At 40.4% G+C, this 22,195-nt stretch overlaps 1 protein-coding gene across 3 annotated transcripts in view; it reads left to right on the top strand.

Moving 5' to 3' along the window:
* Positions 1–9,157, top strand: part of ASB11 (ankyrin repeat and SOCS box containing 11) — a 32,659-nt gene extending 23,502 nt beyond the window's left edge. For all 3 annotated transcript variants that reach the window (XM_063635018.1, XM_055268419.1, XM_055268420.1), the window contains exons 5-7: positions 3,032–3,166; positions 4,587–4,778; positions 9,033–9,157. In XM_063635018.1, coding sequence (XP_063491088.1) covers positions 3,032–3,166; positions 4,587–4,778; positions 9,033–9,157 — 452 coding nt within the window. The remainder of the gene's footprint in view (positions 1–3,031; positions 3,167–4,586; positions 4,779–9,032) is intronic.
* The last annotated feature ends 13,038 nt before the right edge of the window (positions 9,158–22,195 follow it).

The raw sequence follows: 22,195 nt of genomic DNA, 5'->3' as shown, positions 1-22,195 counted from the left end.
GGTGAGGGAGTTGTTCTCTTATACTGAGATCAGAAATACAATGGTGAAGTTAAAACACTCTGGAATAGTGATCTTTGCTGGTGTAATTGGAGATGAAATATTTTATTTCAAAAAGCAAAAGTGAAAGATTTGTTCCAGGTTATTAAACATGTCACTTGCCAATTTTTTCCAGTGGATTACTTTAAATGATGCAAAAGACCCAAATCTAAATTTATCTATGTATTTTATGTTCTAAATCTATTTAATACATATTTATTAATTAATAGCTGATGTTAGTCATTTCCCAAACATCATGTAAGTCCTTTAAGTTGTAGAGTAATGAACTACTTTGGAAATGATATAAATGTCTTTCTTTCTTTCTTTCTTTTTTTTTTTTTTTTTTTAGACAGAGTCTCATGCTATTGCCCAGGCTGGAGTGCAGTGGCATGATTTCTGCTCATTGCAACCTCTGGCTCCCAGGTTCAAGCGATTCTCCTGCCTTAGCCTCCCAAGTAGCTGGGATTACAGGTGCCCGCCACCACAACTGGCTAATTTTTGTATTTTTAGTAGAGATGGGGTTTCACCATGTTAGCCACTCTGGTCTCAAACTCCTGACCTCAGGTGATCCACCTGACTCGGCCTCCCACCGTGCTCAGCCATATAAGTCTTTTTTTTTTTTTTAATTTTTATTTTTTGAGACAGAGTCTTGCTCTGTCTCACAGGCTGGAGTGCAATGGCACAATCTCAGCTCACTGCAACCTCCACCTCCTGGGTTCAAGCAATTCTCCTGCCTCAGCCTCCCAAGTAGCTGAGATTACAGGCACCTGTCACAGTGCCCAGCTAATTTTTGTATTTTTTAGTAAAGACAGGGTTTCATCATGTTGGCTGGGCTGGTCTCAAACTCCTGACCTCAGGTGATCCACCCGCCTCAGCCTTTCAAAGTGCTGGTATTACAAAAAGTCTTTATTAAAAATTTAATATTGATTTGAAGTAAATTTTTGAAGTAAAAATTAATATTATTTGTATTTCCATACAAATGTTTAAAAATTGATAAGTACTGGCAATGGTTTGAATTAATTATGTCTGCAGTGCTTGACTGATTATATTTGGAGATTTTAGTATCTGTGTGCCTATAAAACATATATATGCTCATAATAAACACATAATTTGTGTGTCTCTGTATATTTTTCTGTATTGTAAAAGCATGTTAAGGATAAATATCCACAGAATATAAGCATGATTAGCAAATTCATTATTTTATACACTTGTATTAGTGCTAGCTATTTAACTTTTCTGTATTCATTTTTAAAACTTTCTGAGAATATTTAAATTTAACTCAAACTAGGCTGTTTCTTGTTCTTCAAAAAAAAAGACAAGAATTATTCAAAAATATGTATTAAATACCCTGTATTTTCCAAGTAGTTTTAGGGACTTACTAGATATTCTTTCTGGATTCTTATAGCTCTAAACCTCTATGCACAAGCTGAGTCATAGTTTGAGTCCATACCTTGACATATTGATGCTGTAATTCAGGTATAATATTTAATTATGTGAACAAATAGTTTGACTCCACAGTCCTGATTTGTACATTTTAATGCATATTTATACTTAATTTAGAATTTGTGATAAATCAGGTAGGTCTACGATGAAGCTTACTTTTTTTTTGAGACGGAGTCTTGCTCTGTCGCCCAGGCTGGAGTGCAGTGGCGCAATCTCGGCTCACTGCAAGCTCCGCCTCCCGGGTTCACGCCATTCTCCTGCCTCAACCTCTCCGAGTAGCTGGGACTACAGGCGCCCGCCACCACGCCCGGCTAATTTTTTGTATTTTTAGTAGAGACGGGGTTTCACCATGGTCTCGATCTCCTGACCTCGTGATCCGCCCGCCTCGGCCTCCCAAAGTGCTGGGATTACAAGCGTGAGCCACCGCGCCCGGCCTGATGAAGCTTACTTTTATGTTATCTACAAAAAATAGGTTGGCTAAATTAATTAGTAATGACATGATATTTTAGGGAGATATTTAAATCTTCAAAGAGAACTAACTCTTTGCAAGCTCCCATCAATACCTCAGAAGCACTCTCTCCTGAACAAAGCATTCACAGGTTGCAAATTTATCATGTCTATCTATTTATTGGGCAAACTCTCAAAAGAGAATGCTTGCTTACATAGTTGTTGTTAGCCACTGAATATGAAAATGTATTTAAATATATTCTATACTTAAGACTTCTTTATTCTTTCTCATAGTTATTTTCCAGACTAACCAAAATAAGGTTGCAGGCCATATATCCAATCTCACATGCATGGATAAAGAAGAGAATGAGAGATTTGTAATGCAGAGGGGACAGGGTTCTCTTGGGTTTGAGCACTAGCTTTTCAGAGTAATAATAGGCCTAGTCGTTTGTCCCTCTGGGTCTCGTCACTTCCATTTGTAAGATGGTGGCATCATTCTGGAGAGTGATTTCAACTGTGCTACTTGGAGCCCTTAGTTTATTTAAAGTTAACTCGGGCTGTAAAGAGGAGCTGGAGTGGGGAAGCATGGGCATGCTCCTCTTTTTATTGGTATTATTTTGGTGGTTTCTACCTAAGATTTCCAAAAACAAACACAAAAATGTTTTTCTGCTACGAAAAGAGATCTAGCTTATTTAATTAATTAATTTATTTATTTACTTTGAGACAGAGTCTCGCTTTGTCGGCCAGGCTGGAGTGCAGTGGCGCTATCTCGGCTCACTGTAACCTCCACCTCCTGGGTTCAAGCGATTCTCCTGCCTCAGCTTCCTGAGTAGCTGGGATCATGGGTGTGTGCCACCACGCCCAGCTAATTTTTGTATTTTTAGTAGAGATGGGGTTTCACCATGTTGGCCAGGCTGGTCTCGAACTCCTGTTCTCAGGTTATCTGCCCGTCTCAGCCTCCCAAAAAGCTGAGATTACAGGCGTGAGCTACCACACCCGGCCAACCTAGGTTATTTCTAAAGCCCATTTCGGATAAGCAATCCTATAATTCTGTTAATATTTAATATGTCCCTTACTTGAGTGAGGGTATCTTGTGTTCCACCAGGTCACAGAGAGTGCATGGAGATCCTGCTGGCAAATAATGTTAACATTGACCATGAGGTACCTCAGCTCGGAACTCCCCTATATGTGGCCTGCACCTACCAGAGGGTAGACTGTGTGAAGAAACTTCTAGAATTAGGTAATTTCCAAAATTATTTTCATGAAGAAACCTGTTAACTTTGTTGGTTTTCTATAGCTTCAAAGATGAAGTTCTTGTCATGGTGGAAAAATGTTCGGTTAGCATTTTATGTTTGAATGCTAAAAACAAAACTTCTCTAGAGAAATGAGTGTCTGTATTTCTCAGTCCTGCTTCCATTTACCTGGTATTGTTCTCCCTGGTTGTCACAAGATGGCTGCCAGCAATACCTGGGCTTACAGCCCTCCTTATCCATACACAGCAAGAAAAAGCATTGGCTCTTTTTGAGTCACATGCCCATTTTTGAACCCCTCATGGGGGCCAAGGGAATACAATACATGGATTGGTTTAGGCCTAGATTTCAGCCTACTCTGCATTTATTAGGCTTCACTGGAAACACAAGAACTGAAACTCACAAGAGGGTGGTTTCCCTTCGGGAAATCTAGGTATGCTTGCCAGGAAGATGCTGGACAGTAAAAACAACAGACATTTACTACAGGCTAGTTTATATCTATCTTGCTACAGTATCTAGTCATTTTAAAAGCAATTCTAAAAGGCATATACAGAAACCGATAGTCTGTGGAAAAATGAAATATCTTTTTTTTTTTTTTGAGACGAAGTTTCCCTCTTATTGCCCAGGTTGGAGTGCAATGGCACGACCTCAGCTCACTGCAACCTCCACCTCCAGGGTTCAAGTGATTCTCCTGCCCCAGCCTCCAGAGTAGCTGGGATTACAGGCGCACACCACCACGCCCGGCTAATTTATTGTATTTTTAGTAGAGACAGGGTTTTACCATGTTGGCCAGGCTGGTCTCTAACTCCTGACCTCAGGTGATCCACCCGCCTCAGCCTCCCAAAGTGCTGGGATTACAGGTGTGAGCCACTGTGCCCGGCTGGAAAAATGAAATATCTTGAAACTATTCTTTGGTTAAAGATTCAACAAACTTAGCCCCTGACAGAAAGGTGGAGATGGTAGTAAAAACCTTTAGTTGTGAATTTTTATCTTGAGGAAATTTTTGTCTTTTTTATTTCCCATCATTTACTATTCTCTATAGTAAGTTCAGAAATCATTTTTAAGCCCCAAATAATATAAATACTAAATAAACTTACTTTATCTTTTGCCCAAAACCTAATAACTATGTAACAGGAGCCTCAAATACTTTATTTTGTATGCCACACAGTTTGTATGGGAAAGCAAGCGTTTAAAATGACTAAAAATATCTAAATTCACTTTTCTCACCAAAGAATTTCAAGTAGTCTTAGTAGGTATTGCTGAGGTTCTAGGCTTAAGTCACATATTTTCAAAGATTTGTCAAGTATGTCATGGTACTTAAAATGTCTTTATATGCAATGACTGTATTTGAAGCTCATGGTGCTTTACATTACCATTTAGTGTTGAATTGTGGCCATCTGTTTTGTTAAGGAGCCAGTGTTGACCATGGCCAGTGGCTGGACACCCCACTCCATGCTGCAGCGAGGCAGTCCAATGTGGAGGTCATCCACCTACTAACCGACTATGGAGCTAACCTGAAGCGTAGAAATGCTCAGGGCAAAAGTGCGCTTGATCTGGCGTCTCCAAAAAGCAGCGTGGAGCAGGCGCTTTTGCTCCGTGAAGGTAACCAAGGGCTGGGTATACATTCCTCTTCCATAAGCACATTCTCTTCCCTTCCTGTCTCATCTGTAGCATTTTTTCCTTTTTCTCTTTTTAATTGAAGGTGGCATTGTGGGAGGTGATAGGCCCTGCCGTCACTGACCTGTCTTCTGGGATTTTATATGCTGTGTATATTCACTAACAACCAAAGGGCATTTACATATAACCAGAGTGTTGCTTTGTATTTTACATAACAAGAAAATAACCAGAAAACCGGCTAGGCGTGGTGGCTCACGCCTGTAATCCCAGCACTTTGGGAGGCTGAGGGCAGGTGGATCACAAGGTCAGGAGTTTGAGACCAGCCTGGCCAACATGGTGAAATCCTCTCTCTACTAAAAATACAAAAATTAGCCGGGTGTGGTGGCTGACGCCTGTAGTTTCAGCTACTCGGGAGGCTGAGGCAGGAGAATCACTTGAACCTGGGAGGCAGAGGTTGCAATGAGCAGAGATCACGCCACTGCATTCCAGCCTGGGCGACAGAGTGAGACTCTGTCTCAAAAAAAGGAAACCAGAAAACCTTGTTTATACCCCAGAAATCTTGAATTTCCATTTCTGTCCTGGCATAAGCATATGATTGAGCAAACCAAAACTCTGCTTTGTAATATTGGGAGACAATCTGATGGCAAATTCAAAAGACTTGAGTCAGAGTCAGTAGGGGAGGACACGGAGTATTTCAGAAACCCCACTAAATGGTGAGGTTGCTTGCCTGTTGCCCAGATCAGGGAGTAGGTGGGTCTGCATTCTTCATTGCTTCATTCCCATTTCCACCATGAGCATTAAGAGCAACTACTGATGCCAGAAGAGGTAAGGTGAGCATCTGAAATTCAGAAGAGAACAAATTCAGAAGAGAACCTCTTATGTCTATACAGTAAGAAAATATTTTCTGAGCCTATATTGATTATTTGTGTGCTTGAAGAATATTAAAGATAATTATAATTATTCAGCTTTACGTGTGCCAGGCACTGGGCTAAATTTGAAACATAGATCAATTTCACTGAATTTTTAAAACTTTAGAGCAGTGGGAACTTTATATGGTAGTAGCTGGTTGCTATGCTAGGTACAAATGGGAAAAGAAAAGCATAGACAAAGTCACACAGCTAGCTACATAATAGAATTAGGTAGGATTCTGAGCCATCTGACCCCAGAATGTGCACTTTTTTTTTTTTTGAGATGGAGTCTCACTCTGTCTCCAGGTTGGAGTGCAGTGGTGCGATCTCGGCTCACTGCAACCTCTGCCTCCCGGGTTCAGGCGATTTTTCTGCCTCAGCCTCCCGAGTAGCTGGGACTACAGGCATGCACCATCACACCCAGCTAATTTTTGTATTTTTAGTAGAGACGGGGTTTCACCATGTTAGCCAGGATGGTCTTGATCTCTTGACCTTGTGATCCGCCCGCCTCGGCCTACCAAAGTGCTGGGATTACAGGCGTGAGCCACTGCACTCGGCCATCAGAATGTGCGCTCTTAATGTTATAAGGCCCCAACCCTGAATCTTCTGAAACAACATTCAGTGAGGAGGGTTTTATTTCACTCACCAGTTCCATTTTGTGAAACCACTCCATCATATATACCTTCCAAGTAGAATGCTTGGTTTTAACCATTTTAGGAATAGTCTTTCTAAATCAGTGCTTCTTAAGATTTAACATGCATATCAGTTCACTTGCGGATTTCCTTAAAATACAGATTCTCATTCAGGAGGTCTAGGATGGGACCTGTGACTCTGCATGTCTAGCAGGCTCCCACGTGATGTTGATGGTGCTGGTCTAAGGACCACACTTTGCATACCACTGGTCTAGATTATTATTGTTGTTGTTATTATTATTATTATTTTAGACAGAGTTTTGCTCTTGTTGCCCAGGCTGGAGTGCAGTGGCGTGATCTTGGCCCACTGCAACCTCCGCCTCCCAGGTTCAAGCAATTCTCCTGCTTCAGCCTCCTGAGTAGCTGCAATTACAGGTGTGCGCCACCACGCCCAGCTAATTTTTTGCCTTTTTAGTAGAGATGGGGTTTCATAATGTTGGCCAGGCTGGTCTCGAACTCCTGACCTCAGTTGATCCACCTGCCTCAGCCTCCCAAAGTGCAGGGATTTCAGGCATGAGCCACCGCGCCTGGCCAGGATTATTTTCAATAGTCTAGATCATTAATCATTGTTCTTTTATTTGAATCTTCACCAGAAGAATTATGATCTTCCTTAGGAGATCCGAGTTTGGAAATACCAGATACTTTCCAACTGTTAGCAGAGACTATAGTTTATAGAAGTTTTCACATTTCCTATTTTCTTCCATCAAAAATGTTTCTAGGTCTAGGATTTGTAGACCTGGATATCCTGGACAGGGGCTGGCTCCTCTGTCCTTTGTCTTCATAAATATAGCCACTTGCTCTAGAAAGATTAATACCGGCTGGGCACGGTGGCTCACGCCTGTAATCCCAGCACTTTGGGAGGCAGAGGCGGGTGGATCACGAGGTCAGGAGTTCAAGACCAGCAAGACCAGCCTGGCTAAGATGGTGAAACCCGGTCTCTACTAAAAATACAAAAATTAGCTGGGTGTGGTGGCACCGGCCTGTAATCCCACCTACCCGGGAGGCTGAGGCAGAGAACTGCCTAAACCCGGGAGGCGGAGGTTGCAGTGAGCAGAGATTGCACCACTGCATTTCAGCCTGGGCGACAGAGTGAGATTCTGTCAAAAAAAAAAAAAAAAAAAGAAAGATTAAATACCAACTACATCAGAGTTCACTCTGCTGTCAGTGTCTCTAGGCACTGGACAATTTGTCTACATTACCATTTTGCAGAGGAGGTTAAGTAGGACAACAGGTAGAGAAGTTTTCTATTCTTGCTTCCCAAGATTTTAACTAAGATCAATCGTTTGGTCCTCCAGGTAGCTTTCTATCTCATGGATGCTCCTTGGCAATGTGAAGCCAAATGTTAACCTGGCTATTCGCATATGCAGTCCACCATTTTTCATGGGGTGTGAGATGCTGTTACAGTGGATTTTTTTGAAAAGGAAAACTTTGTGTAGACCAGTAATTAGGTTTTCTTGAAGAGATCTTTACTGATACAGTCAGGTTAGGAAATAATGACTGTGCAACTAGTATTGCAGCCAAAAGCTCATTCATCCTATTCAACCATATTCTGGACTCTCATCAGCTGATTTTCCTTAAGGATTCAGAGCCATTCAAAGCCATGGGCATGATGATTCTGTGAGACTCCATGAGAGTCCATGAGACTGAGTTTCAGGGAACAATAGGGTCTGACTTGAGTCCTTCTTGCAGATCTCTATTGAGCTGGAATCCTTGCAAGAATAAAGGGCCTCTTCAGATTTAAGTTGAGACCCAGCCAGCACCACCTCATGGGCAGCTAGAGCTGGTAGGTCCAGGAATACTTTGAGAGCTGAATCTCTGGCCCCTGGCACATCTCCTAACACTGCCTCTGTCACCATGCAGGTGGAACTTCCCGCTGACACCCTTTCCATATTGTCCCTCTGTTCTGTGGCTCTGTCTTGGAATCCTGCGTGTTCAGTCCTTCCATTTGCATTTTCTCCTTGGCCAGCGTATTACTTTCTTTCTTTCTTTTCTTTCTTTTTTCTGTTTTTTTTTTTTTGAGACAGAGTTTCACTCTGTCGCCCAGGCTGGAGTGCAGTGGCATGATCTCGGCTCACTGCAAGCTCCGCCTCCCAGGTTCACGCCATTCTCCTGCCTCAGCCTCCGGAGTAGCTGGGACTATAGGTGCGTGCCACCATACCCGGCTAATTTTTTGTATTTTTAGTAGAGACGGGGTTTCACCTTGTTAGCCAGGATGGGCTTAATCTCCTGACATTGTGATCCGCCCGCCTCGGCCTCCCAAAGTGCTGGGATTACAGGCATGAGCCACCGTGCCCTGCCCAGTGTATTACTTACATTGGCACATTCAATACATGGATGAGATGCATTCCCTTTAGACCCCACACTTCATTCCTAACTTGCCTCTGGTTAGCTTCATTCTTCAACATTGGTAATCCAAGTACCATTGGAAGATTAACTTAAAGAAATGCATCCCTTCCAGAGGGGCAAATCAGGATCCGCTGTCTGTATTTAGTGTCTGCTACCTCATTCTATAGTTCCTATACAGATCCAGCTTCTCTTCTGCTTTTAGAAAGTTTCCGCCTCTTCCAGTTCTCTGATTTCCCCCTTCCACCCCACTTCCCACCACTATGAAGTTAATACCATTTTTATTTCTCTCTCAGGCCCACCTGCTCTTTCCCAGCTCTGCCGCTTGTGTGTCCGGAAGTGTCTCGGTCGAGCATGTCATCAAACCATCCACAAGCTACGTCTGCCGGAGCCGCTCGAACGATTCCTCCTATACCAATAGTCCTAAGTGTCCCTGGGAAGATACTTGGAATGACACAGATTGTTGTCTGCTGTACCTACAGTACCTAATGTAGAAGCTCAACAGCTAGACTCTTAGTATCTTCAAATGAGCTCAGTTGAAGTAAATCCCCCATGAGCTAGAACACTTGAGGAGTGGAAACTCCTGGTTAGTTTAATGTTCTCATTAACCAAGGGGCAACTAGAAACCGTTTAGCTTTTAGCTCTTGTTGTTAAGAAACTTAAAAAAACTGTGAAGTAGAGTGAAAACAATAGGCTATTTTTTGACGATTCGGGATCTTCTCATACCTAAAAGTCAACATTCTGAATATTGTATAAGACACATATAAATTCAGGTGGATAAGATTATAACAAATGTTAGGTATTCCAAGATATGTTCTTGATTTAGTTCCTCCCTTCAGCCCTTCCCCACTTTTTTTCTTTCTTTCCTTGAATAAATCTGGTATAATTTTGATTTTTCTGTATATATATATATATATATATATATATACATGCACTCATATATTTAATGTTTTCAAAGCCCTTAATATATATAGTATATATATATATGTTTTCAAAGTCCTTAATATATGTATAAAGCTTATATATATATATGTTTTCAAAGTTCTTTATATATAAAGTTATATATATTTATATAGACTTTATCTATATACATATATAAAGTTAAGGACTTCAAAAACATTGTAGTTAACTGAGGCTTCCAGTTACTGCGGTCCTGGTTGATAAGAGAGACTTTAGAAGAGATCAGTGCACCCAGAGGTTGGCATCTATTGCTTATTGCTTCTGATATTAAATGCTGTTATTTGAAGTAAGCAGTTCTAGGATTGAGAACACTGGGTGTCCCCAGCAACCTGAACCCACAGCCACTGTCTGAGGCATGTTGCAACCCAAGCACTGCCTTATTTTCAAAGTCAAGATCCTCAGGGTTTTTAAAATAATTACATATTGATGTCAGCCGCCAAAGTGGGCTCAATGCTGGGTCAATATTTTTTTCTGTGGATAGGGGCCCAAAATAAGCACAAAGGTATATAAAAAGAGGCTTCTCCTTTTCTGTCTTCTCCTTCTCCTCATTTCTCTCTCCTTCTGTCACCCCTCCTCTTCCTCTATTCTTTCTCCTTTTTGTGAATTTAGAACATGGGAACTGGATAGACTTTTAATTGTTATAACTATTACTGTCATTGTTCAGTATTCAGTTCTAAAATGAAAATTCCTTCTCAGATCATCCTAAGACTCATTTCACACATGTATTTTTTTCCCCCAGTTTTTCTAGACCTTTGGCTTTCAACTGGAGACAATTTTGCCCCACTCCGACTGAGACATTTGTCAATATCTGCAGACATGTTTAGTTGCAACAACTGGGGGAGAATTGCTACTGTCATCTAGAGGGTGGAGACCAGGGATGCAGCTAATCACCCTACAGTGCACAGGAGCCCGCAACAAAGAATTATCAGATCTGGCTAGGTACAGTGGCTCACGCTTGTAATCCCAGCATTTTGGGAGGCTGAGACAGGCAGATCACAAGGTCAGGAGTTCGAGACCAGCCTGGCCAATATGGTGAAACCCCGTCTCTACTAAAAATACAAAAGTTAGCCAGGCGTGGTGGCAGGCGCCTATAGTCCCAGCTACTCGGGAGGCTGAGGCAGGAGAATCACTTGAACCCGGGAGGCGGAGATTGCAGTGAGCTGAGATCACGCCTCTGCACTCCAGCCTGGGTGACAGAGCGAGACTCCGTCTCAAACAAACAAACAAAAAACAAAAACAAAAAAAAAAAGAAAAAAGAATTATCAGGTCCAAAATGTCAATAGTGCCGAGAGTGAGAAACCCTTCTCTAAGCCTGTGCTATTCCATACAGTAGCTACTAGCTACATATGGCTAATGAGCACAGGAATTGTGGCTAGGCTGAATTAAGATGTGTTGTAAGTGTAAAATACATATTACATTTTAGCGATTGAGTAAAAAAATATGAAATATTATGAACTTTGTTTTGTTTTCTTTTTTTAGACGGAGTTTCACTTTTGTCATCCAAGCTCGAGTGCAATGTTATGATCTTGGCTCACTGCAACCTCTAAACCTGTGCTATTCAATACAGTAGCTACTAGCCACATAGGGCTAATGAGCACAGGAATTGTGGCTAGGCTGAATTAAGATGTATTGCAAGTGTAAAATACATATTACATTTTAATGATTGAGTTAAAAAAAAAAGAATATGAAATATATGAACTTTTTTCTTTTCTTTTTTTTTTTTAAGACGAAGTTTTGCTTTTGTCCCCCAGGCTTGAGTGCAGTGGCATGATCTCGGCTCACTGCAACCTCTGCCTCCCAGGTTCAAGCGATTCTCCTGCCTCAGACTCTGGAGTAGCTGGGATTGCAGGCATCTGCCACTGTGCTCGGCTAATTTTTGGTATTTTTAGTAGAGATGGGGTTTTACCATGTTGGCCAGGCTGGTCTCAAACTCCTGACCTCAACTGGTCCGCCTGCCTCTTCTTTTCTTGTTTTATTTTTTATTTTTTTATTTTGAAATATTAATAACTTTTGATGCTGTATTTTTAATTTTTTGAAAACTTCGGTACTGTTTTCCACAGTGGTTGTAGTAATTTACATTCCCACCAGTAGTGTATAAGAATTCCCTTTTCTCCACATCTGCACCAGCATTTGTTATTTTCTATTTTTTGGATGGCCATTCTAACTGGGGTAAGATGATACCTCATTGTGGTTTTGATTTGCATTTTCCTGATGATTTGTGATGTTGAGCATTCTTTCATATACCTGTTGGCCATTTGTATGTCTTTTTTTGGAGAAATGTCTATTCAGATCCTTTGCCCATTTTAAAATCAGATTATTTGTTTTGTTGTTGTCAAGTATGATCCAGCAATCCCATTACTGGATACTTATCAAAAAGAAAGGAAATCAATGTATGGAAGAGGTAGTTGCACCTCCATGTTTATTGTAGCTCTATTCAGAAGAGCAAGATACGAAATCAACTTAAATGTCTATCAACAGATCAATGGATAAAGGAAATGTGGTATGTATACAAAATGAAATACTATTCAGCTTTAAAAAAGAAGGAAATTCTGTCATTTGCAGCAACATGGATGAGCCTAGAGGACATTATGTTAAGTAAGTCACGCACAGAAACATAAACACCATATGTTCTTGCTTACACGTAGAAGCTAAAAAAATTGAGCTCACAGGAACAGAGAGTAGAATTATGCTTATTAGAGGCTGGGAAGGGTAGTGGGGAGGGGACAATAGGGCAATGTTGGTTAATGGATACAAAATTATAATTGGATAGAAGAAATAATTTCTAGTGTTTCATAGCACTGTAGGGTAAATGTTGTTAATAATAATTTATTATGTATTTTCAAAAAGCTAGAAGAGAAGGTTTTGAATGTTCATAGCAGAAATGATAAATGTTTGAGGTGATGGATATGCTTATCACCCTAATTTGATTACTTCTAGGTATTAAAATATCACTCTGTACCCCATAAATAAATAGTTATTACATACCAAATAAAATTAAACGAAAAAACTTTTGATGCTGATCACACAATGAAATAATCTTTTGAATATATTAGGTTAAATAAAATATATTATTAAAATTAATTTCACTGGCTTTCTTTTTACTTTTTTAGTGTGACTATAATAACATTTTACATTACATGTGTGGCTCACATTACATTTCTTTATTTTTTTTTAATTTTTAATTTTTTTTTTTTTGAGACGGAGTCTTTCTCTGTCCCCCAGGCTGGAGTGCACTGGCACGATCTCGGCTCACTGCAAGCTCCACCTCTCGGGTTCACGCCATTCTCCTGCCTCAGCCTCCTGAGTAGCTGGGATTACAGGCGCCCGCCACCACGTCCAGCTAATTTTTTGTATTTTTAGTAGAGACGGGGTTTCACTGTGTTAGCCAGGATGGTCTCGATCTCCTGACCTCGTGATCCGCCCACCTCGGCCTCCCAAAGTGCTGGGATTACAGGCTTGAGCCACCGCGCCCGGCCTCACATTACATTTCTATTAACAGTACTGTAGATCATTTTCTGATTTTTACAATTTTGGAATATCTAATAATCTTAATTCGTCAATTATCTGGGGGGAAAATGTTACATTTTAATCTTACATCATATTTCCAAAACAAATCTTGTTTTTTTAAAAAAAAGTTTAAAAAATTAAACAATACTATAAAAATACTATAATAAAATATACATGAATATACATGAAAGGGAAAGCATTTTTGAAATATATCAAAGGCAGAAAAGTTAAAGGAAAATACTGATAAACTGGAATACATCAGAAATTATGTTGCAAGAAATGCCATATATAAAATGAAAGGGCAAACCAAAATAGAGGAAAACTGCGTGTGACATTTATAGCAGATCTAAAGTCAATATTCTAGGACAAAGGAGACCGTCACATCCCACCCTTAGCTTTCTCCTTTTCCCAGTGGAGAATTTTGGTGAACAAGGATGTAAATATTACCCAAACCTTCAGTAAAGTCTAAAACGTATATGATACCTTGTGCATTTTTTAGAAGATATTAAGGAAAGAACCTAGATTGTTTATCTGGCTCTATATGCTATAATATATGTATTGCATGATGTGGTGGCAAAACAATATGTAAACTTACCTGTTTCAGGTGGGATCAAATTCTCCTTCTATGAGAGATGTGACGAGAAAAACTGAAGAGCGTTTGCAAACCTTAGGAAAGTCAATTACAGCGTAAGTCCAATGGCCATGCAAGGAGGTACCATTCAATGTGCCCCAAATATTGAAGGGCAGAATGATCTCAGCTGATATCTACATTTCAACATATAAAGAGTTCATTTACAAATCAAAAAGAATAATATAGGTTCATGAATAGAAATATTAGCAAAGGGAACGAATAGGAAACTTATCAAATAACATACAAATAAATAGTCATAAGAATGTTAAAGATGGACAACTGATTGAAAGAAAGGATGGATTTGAAACAGGATGAGGAGCCATTTGAGCCACCATTAGCCATGGAAAGCTCAAAGAGGAAAGAACGGAGAGTCTCTTCCTATCATAGAACGTTTAGGAATTGGAGGCTTTCCTTCAAAGTGTTCTCGCGAGTGCAATTTTTTTTTTTTTTTTTTTGTCAACTGGGAGATTGCTGAATGTCTGAGTACTGAATGTCTGAGTACTGAGTACTGTGTTAAGTCCCGGGAGGCTCTAGGACATTCAACCAGTCTGTGACCCCAGGGAAGTGTTCCATTGCCCACTGCAACTGCAGACCATGGATGCCACAAATCATTTGTATGGACCTACCAACACTGGTAGGCCTGTATTTGTGTTGGCGGAGGAGGTGGCACTCAAATCCTGAACGACCATTCACCAGAATCCATCTGATTGTCCAGGTCCCTGAATCCTAGAGTGGTGCCGATGTCTTACAATTTATGAATGAAAGTATTAGACATGAGGTAATCTTTAAGTTCCTTTTAAGGCCTAATCCATTAAGCTATATTTAGACCATCAGACTAATCATCTGGTTTTTATGACATTAGTTACCAACTTTAGATCCGGGTTTGTTCTGCTTGCATGCAGTAAGCCAATCACTGTGACATGGGTTTTGCAGAAGAGAAAAGATTTATTCACAAGGCTGCCAAGCAAGAAAGCAGGAGAACAGCTCTCAAATCCACCTTCCCAAAGATAAGCCTTAGCTATATTTACGGGTTAGGGAAGTGGGGTGGTCTAAAGCATGGGGAAAAGTAATTGACAGTGGGGAAAAAGTAACAGGTTTATTCTGTGCAAGCATAGCCAGGGTTCATGACATTACATAGGACATATAAACCCAAAATAGTGGCATTAGCATGATCTGAGGGTGGCATTTTTGGTCTTCTGACATCAGAAGGCCATTTCTCAGGCACTTGTGGAGGCCTAGCTGAAGAGCCAGTGGCCTTAACTGGTTTGAACTGGACAGGAGCTGGCCCAAGCTCCTGAAAAACAACCGAAGCAATCATTACTGTGGTGAACTATGAATGTTATTTATAAAGTAGCCAGTGAAGGTTAAGTTTCAGTGTTCAGCAGGGTGGCATTCAACTACTGTAGCCTTCAGCTTCATGAAAAAGGGAAAGAAATAAAAAGCAAGCCACCAAAAGCAAGCAGGGTGGACAGACCTGATCAAATTAACCCTTCAGTTTCCATTTTGCCTGTGGTTTGGGGTTCTTAGATACTAATATAGATTATTTCACTTTTTACACTATATGGGATGTTTTCTTCCCAAAACAGTATAATTTTTACAATTTCAGTCATATTTGAAGTGCCTTAAGATAGCTTCTCAATTAATTCCTTTAACACATTTTTTACTCAGCATCTACTGTGTGCCAGACACTGCAGAACGGTATGAAAGACAGACATGCTGTTTGCTCCCAAAAAACTCATGTGTTCGTGAGGACAACAGAGAATAAACAATACAAATATAATATCATATCAGGAAGTGATAAAAAGAAAAATAAAGCAGGTTAAAGAGTGATGAAAGAGGCTTACTATTTTAGATAAGCTGGTTAGGCAAGGTGCCTGGCAGGGTGACTGAATTTTAGAATAACTAACTACTCACATATGTATATAATATTTATTAGTTAACTTTTACCTTTAAGATTTTTCAGTATTTTCAGTACATGATATTTTTTATTCCTTTGCCTGATTTAACATAGATATCCTATTATAAAAGTAACTATGATTCCGGCTTTTCCCATAAACCATATTGTAATGATTTTCTGTTTCAAACCCTTTAGGACAACCTTTTAAAATATATCATATTTCTTAAGTATTTCCATATTGTTAGATACTTAAATTATTTCTAGTTTCTTGCTATTATAGATAACATTGATGTGAACCTCATTTTTAAATAAATCTTCAAAAATGTTTGAAGTATTTCTTAGATTTCCAGAAGTGTGATTTACATATAAAAACTATTTAAAATAATAGTTTAAAATAATTTAAAATGTATACACAATGAATCATTTTAAGGAATGAATATTTTCATAACCAAATACCCAATATTGCCTATCTATAAACCATCTATGTCTATGTAGACATATATGTATTTACCATCTATGTAGCTAGCTATTATTTATGTGACTGTATCAGTCCATCATCTACTTTTACCTATTATTTAAAAAAAATAGGCTGGGCTTGGTGGCTCACGCCGGTAATCCCAGCACTTTGGGAGGCTGAGGCAGGCGGATCACAAGGTCAGGAGATTGAGACCATCCTGGCTAACATAGTGAAACCCCGTCTCTACTAAAAATACAAAAAATTAGCCGGGCGTGGTGGCGGGCGCCTGTAGTCCCAGCTACTCGGAGAGGCTGAGGCAGGAGAATGGCGTGAACCGGGGAGGCGGAGCTTGCAGTGAGCCGAGATCGCGCTGCTGCACTCCAGCCTGGGCGACAGAGCGAGACTCCGTCTCAAAAAAACAAAAAAAACAAAAACAAAAACAAAATAAGCTTGCTATGTCACTTGAAGATTTAAGTCTCAACACCTTCCAAATCCCTTAAATTATTTAAATGTTTAGGTATGCAATCCAACGTCTCTAATTTTGGTTCATATTTGATTAAGGAACTGTTTCTCCCAAAGCAATTCCCCTCCCTTATATTTCTAATATTGCTTTGTCAAATAAACATGAGGTTTGTACATGAATCTTTTCTCAGTAACAATGCTCATTGCTGAGAAGATTTTATGCATTGAACACAAAGAGAATAGCTAACACTTCAGAGATCTCGCCTGAAGCTGCCATGGTGAGGGATGAATCGCTGAATAACCACAGCTTGTCGGGGAGGATACTCTCCACACTGCAGGACTTCACGTTTTTACCCATTGCATATCACTGCCAGGGGCTGCACTTGCATGGATATATTCCATTTGCATATGGAATATATCATCTCCTTCCCTTAGCAGAGCCTGTACCAGGACAAACACACAGATCATACTTGAAATAGTAGCTTCTTATTTTAACAAATTTAGCTTGTAAACAAATGTACACCAGGTCTTAATTTCCATTTATTAATTTTTCTTCTCCCACCATTGTTATATCTTGAAGTTTCCAGCTTACAAAAAATTTTCAATAAAACAATGAATATCTGTATGCCCATCACCTCAATTCACCAATTGTTAGCATTTTGCCACATTTGCTTCTTTATGTATGTGTATATGGATACACATACATACAAGTACATGTATGTACATACATGTACATGCGTATATATACACACATATACAGGCATGTATACACATACAGATGCATATACAAATGTATACACATATATACATATATAAATGCACATGTGCACACACACTCATATATGTAAACTCATATATAATTAATACATATCCATATATTTAAAAAATGAACGATTTGTAAATTGTGGGCATCATGATCCTTCCCCAGGGCTAGGATCAGGATTATGTGAATGAGGCAAAAAATTTAAGAGGGCAACAAAAAGTCATTAATGTGCATATTTTAGTGTGCTGTTTTGAAAAGTCAATGTTAAGGCAAAAAGCCCATGATAGCCAAAATAACAAAGTTTTAAATAAAGACAGGCTCTTGTTGTTTATGTCCCTGCATCATTGTGCAACGAAAATAGTGTTTCCAATCAGCCCCTGGTTCTGAGATATGTGGCTGCTGGGTTTTTGAGGAGTGACAATGCCATGCAAACAGATTGGGCAATGCAGGCTTTATATATACTCATGTGTTTTGACTGCGCAGCTTACATTAACTTTTTATACTTGGTGCAAAATATGCATAAAGGCATACATTTCCCTTTTGGCCTCTTGCTCCCATATGGTTCAGCACAGAGCAGTTCAGTGTGCATCTGCTAAGAACACAGAGATTCTCCTATGGAACTGTGGTGTAGTGATCACACACAGGAGGTTTGACACTGATGCACTACAACTATCCTATATATCCAGATTTCAGTTCTCACACTTCTGGCATTAATGATATCTTTTCTGTCATGTTCCACCATTCAGGATCTCTTTGAGGATCATGCATGGAATGTAGTTATCAAGTCTCTTTATTCTCCTTTAATCTAGAAAGCTTCCCGTCCCCGCTTTTGACTTACATGCCCTTGGCATTTTTGAAGAGTCCAGCCCCATTGTTAGTGATTATCTCTCAATTTTGATCCACCTGATTGTTTCCTCAAGAATACTGCATAATGCCAGATTTTTTAAAAAACACATTCTTATTTGAGTCTTATTGTACTGCTTGGTGGAGTAGGACTGACTGACTTCTCTCTAAAGTGGTAGAAGCAGAGTATTCCACGTTGTCAGAGCAGATGTATACCTTTTAGGTGTTAAAGGTTTTGTGCTAGAAAAATTGCCAGCTGAAATAAGAAGCTTCAGCTCCTGGACCAACGTTGACTGGAAGTGACTTTGAAGGCTCCCCCAAGGTCTCATTGTAACTGAGCATCCCATCCTCAAAATGCATTTTAAAACTTTTTTTTTTCTTTCTGGCTTTCAGCCTTGAAACATACTTTGAAATTCTTTGTTTCTCTCTTTTCCACGAGGCACTTTTGTGAACAGTGCTCACTTATCTAATTATATGCTTGCTTAGAAATTCCAGGGGGCAATTTTTAAACAAAAAAAAAAGGCACAGAGACCCAGTAGCAGAATCCTCCTGCTTGGGGGAGTTATGAACAGTTAGCCCACCACTACCTGGCAGAAGTGAGGATGACACAAACTGGACTTCCGGGCCGGCGATTACTCAAGGTAGTCATGGGCAAGAGACAGAGCTCTTCCCTCCCTTGATATTCCCACATTTTCCCACACCTTTTTCCTGCATAAACCCCTTCACTCAGCCCAAAAATTTGGAACGGTCTTTCAAAGGCAGGCCATTCTCCAACTGGTAGTGTGTCCTGAGTTGGTTCCTTCCAGTGGGTTCTTGGTCTTGCTGACTTCAAGAATGAAACCACGGACCTTCGTGGTGAGTGTTACAGCTCTTAAAGGTGGCACAGACCCAAAGAGTGAGCAGCAGCAAGATTTATTCTGGAGAGCGAAAGAACGAAGCTTCCACAGCGTGGAAGGAGACCCAAGCGGGATGCCGCTGCTGGCTGGGGGTGGCCAGCTTTTATCCCCTTATTTGTCCCTGCTCACATGATCGGTGCATTTACAATCCTTTAGCTAGACACAGAGCACTGATTGGTGCATTTTTACAGAGTGATAATTGGTGCATTCACAATCCTTTGGACACAGAGTGCTGATTGGTGCATTTTTACAGAGTGCTGATTGGTGCATTTACAATCCTTTAGCTAGACACAGAGTGCTGATTGGTGCATTTTTACAGAGTACTGATTGGTGCACTTACAATCCTTTAGCTAGACACAGAGCACTGATTGGTGCGTTTTTACAGAGTGCTGATTGGTGGGTTTACAATCCTTTAGCTAGACACAGAGCGCTGATTGGTGCGTTTTTATGGAGTGCTGATTGGTCCTTTTACAATTCTTTAGCTAGACACAAAAGTTCTCCAAGTCCCCACTCGACCCAGGAATTCCAGCTGGCTTCACCTCTCACCAGCATTTGGATAAAGTTGATTTCCTTTCACCATACCTCTCACTTCTTGAGTTTTCAGCCTCTTAGCAGCTGGACTTGAGCTGGCTACACTGGGGAGGAAAGAGTCTCCTAAACCATACCTGAGGTGTGCCTTGGACATCTAAGTGAGGGCTAGGGCAGAGGCCCTGGCTAGTGTGAACACTGTTCCTGGTGAGGAATGACTGTGGCCTTATCATCTGCTGCAGGCAACGATCATTCTGTTTTCTAACCTAACCTGTGCCAATTTCACTGAACATCCACACACACACACTGACACACACCAAGGCTGACTAGAAGTTGGTAAGATTGCTCTTCTCTTATGGCTGTTGATAAGCCAACCAATTTCTCCGTAATCAAAGCTCATACACATGTGATTCAACTTTATCCTCATACAAATCCACAAATGCATGAACTCCCCTTGTAAAGAACTGTTGTTAAACAGTTTAAAAATTCACCTCCCATCCTCCTATTCACTAGTGTTGATCAACATCATAAATAAAATGAGAAGATTAAAGGCTGATGAATTAATTCCCTCCCAGGTAGTAGGGAAACAACCTGGAAATCTTCTTTATTGTCATTTTGGAACTTAATTTTGAATATGGAAATCCTTAGCTACTTGGAATTTAATTAAAAGTAAGTACAGAAGGTGTACTACAAAGATTTTACTGGGAAGGAAAGGAAATAGTGTCCAGTTTCCCCATTGTGCCCTTCTGTTCAACTCCTCATCCAGTCTGTGTTGGGAATCAATTTCTCACTCTCTGCCAAACAAATGTATCATTCTTCAAATCTTTCCTGATGGAGTGGTAAAGAATTTGTATGCTTATGGCCTTCTCAGTTAATTCTGCAAACAGAGATAGAGGGAAGTTTAGTAGTGTTTATCCAAATTTTAAATGAGCAGCCTCTTTTCAAAAAGTGCAATTTGTATTGAGATCATTACAGATTCACATGCAGTTGTAAGAAATCACATAGAGGCCGGGCGCGGTGGCTCACGCTTGTAATCCCAGCACTTTGGGAGGCTGAGGCCGGCCGATCACGAGGTCAGGAGATCGAGACCACAGTGAAACCCCGTCTCTCCTAAAAATACAAAAAAAATTAGCCGGGCGTGGTGGCGGGCGCCTGTAGTCCCAGCTACTCAGAGAGGCTGAGGCAGGAGAATGGCGTGAACCCGGGAGGCGGAGCTTGCAGTGAGCCGAGATCGCGCCACTGCACTCCAGCCTGGGTGACAGAGCGAGACTCCGTCTCAAAAAAAAAAAAAAAAAAAAGAAATCACATAGAGATCTCCAGTGCACTTTGCCCAGTTTCCCTCAATGGTGACTTTTTGCAAAACTGTAGTACAATATCGTAACTGGGAAATCAACATTCATGCAATCTACTGATCTTATTCAATTCCCCAGTTTTACTTGTACTCATTCCTGTGTGTGTCTTCAGTTTTATATAATTTATTGCATGTGCATAAGTATGCCTTTGACTTAGCATTTCCACTCTTAGGAATCTCTCCTCTAGAAATATTTGCCTATGTGCACAAAGCCACATGTACAAAAATATGAACTTTAGTCCTTTCATAGTACTAACAGAAATAATGACATCCTGCTTGCATCATTAGGAGCATAATTAAATACTTCTGGCACAATATGGAATGCTATGCAACAGTGAATAAAGACAGGAGCATAGCTATAAAAGCTGATATGGAAAGCTCTCCCAGACAAAATAAGTGTAAAAAGCATAGAATAATAGAATAACATAGGGGCCGGGTGCAGTGGCTCACGCCTGTAATCCTAGCACTTTGGGAGGCCAAGGCAGGGGGATCACGTGAGGTCAGGAGTTCGAGGCCAGCCTGGCCAACATGGTGAAACCCTGTTTCTACTAAAAATACTAAAATTAGCTGGGCACAGTGGTGTGCTCCTGTAATCCCAGCTACTCAGGAGGCTGAGGCAGGAGAATTGCTTGAGCTCGAGAGGTGAAAGTTGCAGTGAGCCGAGATGACACCATGGCATTCGAGTCCAGGTGACAAAGTGAGACCCTGTCTCAAAAAAAAGAATAATATAGGTACATTTATGTGGCAAATGTAAATCGATAAACGTGCATACATGTGTATGCATATAAATGCATTTAAAAACGTGAATGACACCCCTCAAACTGTTCATAACAGCCACCAAATGTTTTAACTGAGACTCCGTAAATCTAAAACATCTAGGCCTCATCTTTGGCATTAAGACAAATCTGCAATCACTTCGCAGCCAGTCTATGCTTGAGACTTAACTCAGAGCCTTCCCCCATGGGGATGAAAAATCCTCTTCTACTTGGAAGAGAGGAATGGTGGGAGTCTAGAGGTGCCTGTCAGCCTGAAGTAGCACCCAGGGGTGTGAGGCAACTGGGTTTATCTGAAAAGACATGGACGCAGAACATCCAAATGTTTTTTTTTTTTTTTGAGGTGGAGTCCTGCACTGTCGCCTGGGCTAGAGTGCAGTGGCATGATCTC

The sequence above is a fragment of the Symphalangus syndactylus genome, chromosome X, assembly GCF_028878055.3.
Source record: "Symphalangus syndactylus isolate Jambi chromosome X, NHGRI_mSymSyn1-v2.1_pri, whole genome shotgun sequence".
NCBI classification, from domain to species: domain Eukaryota; kingdom Metazoa; phylum Chordata; class Mammalia; order Primates; family Hylobatidae; genus Symphalangus; species Symphalangus syndactylus.
Note: the sequence above shows the minus strand (reverse complement) of the source record. Positions and strands in the feature narration are given on the sequence as shown.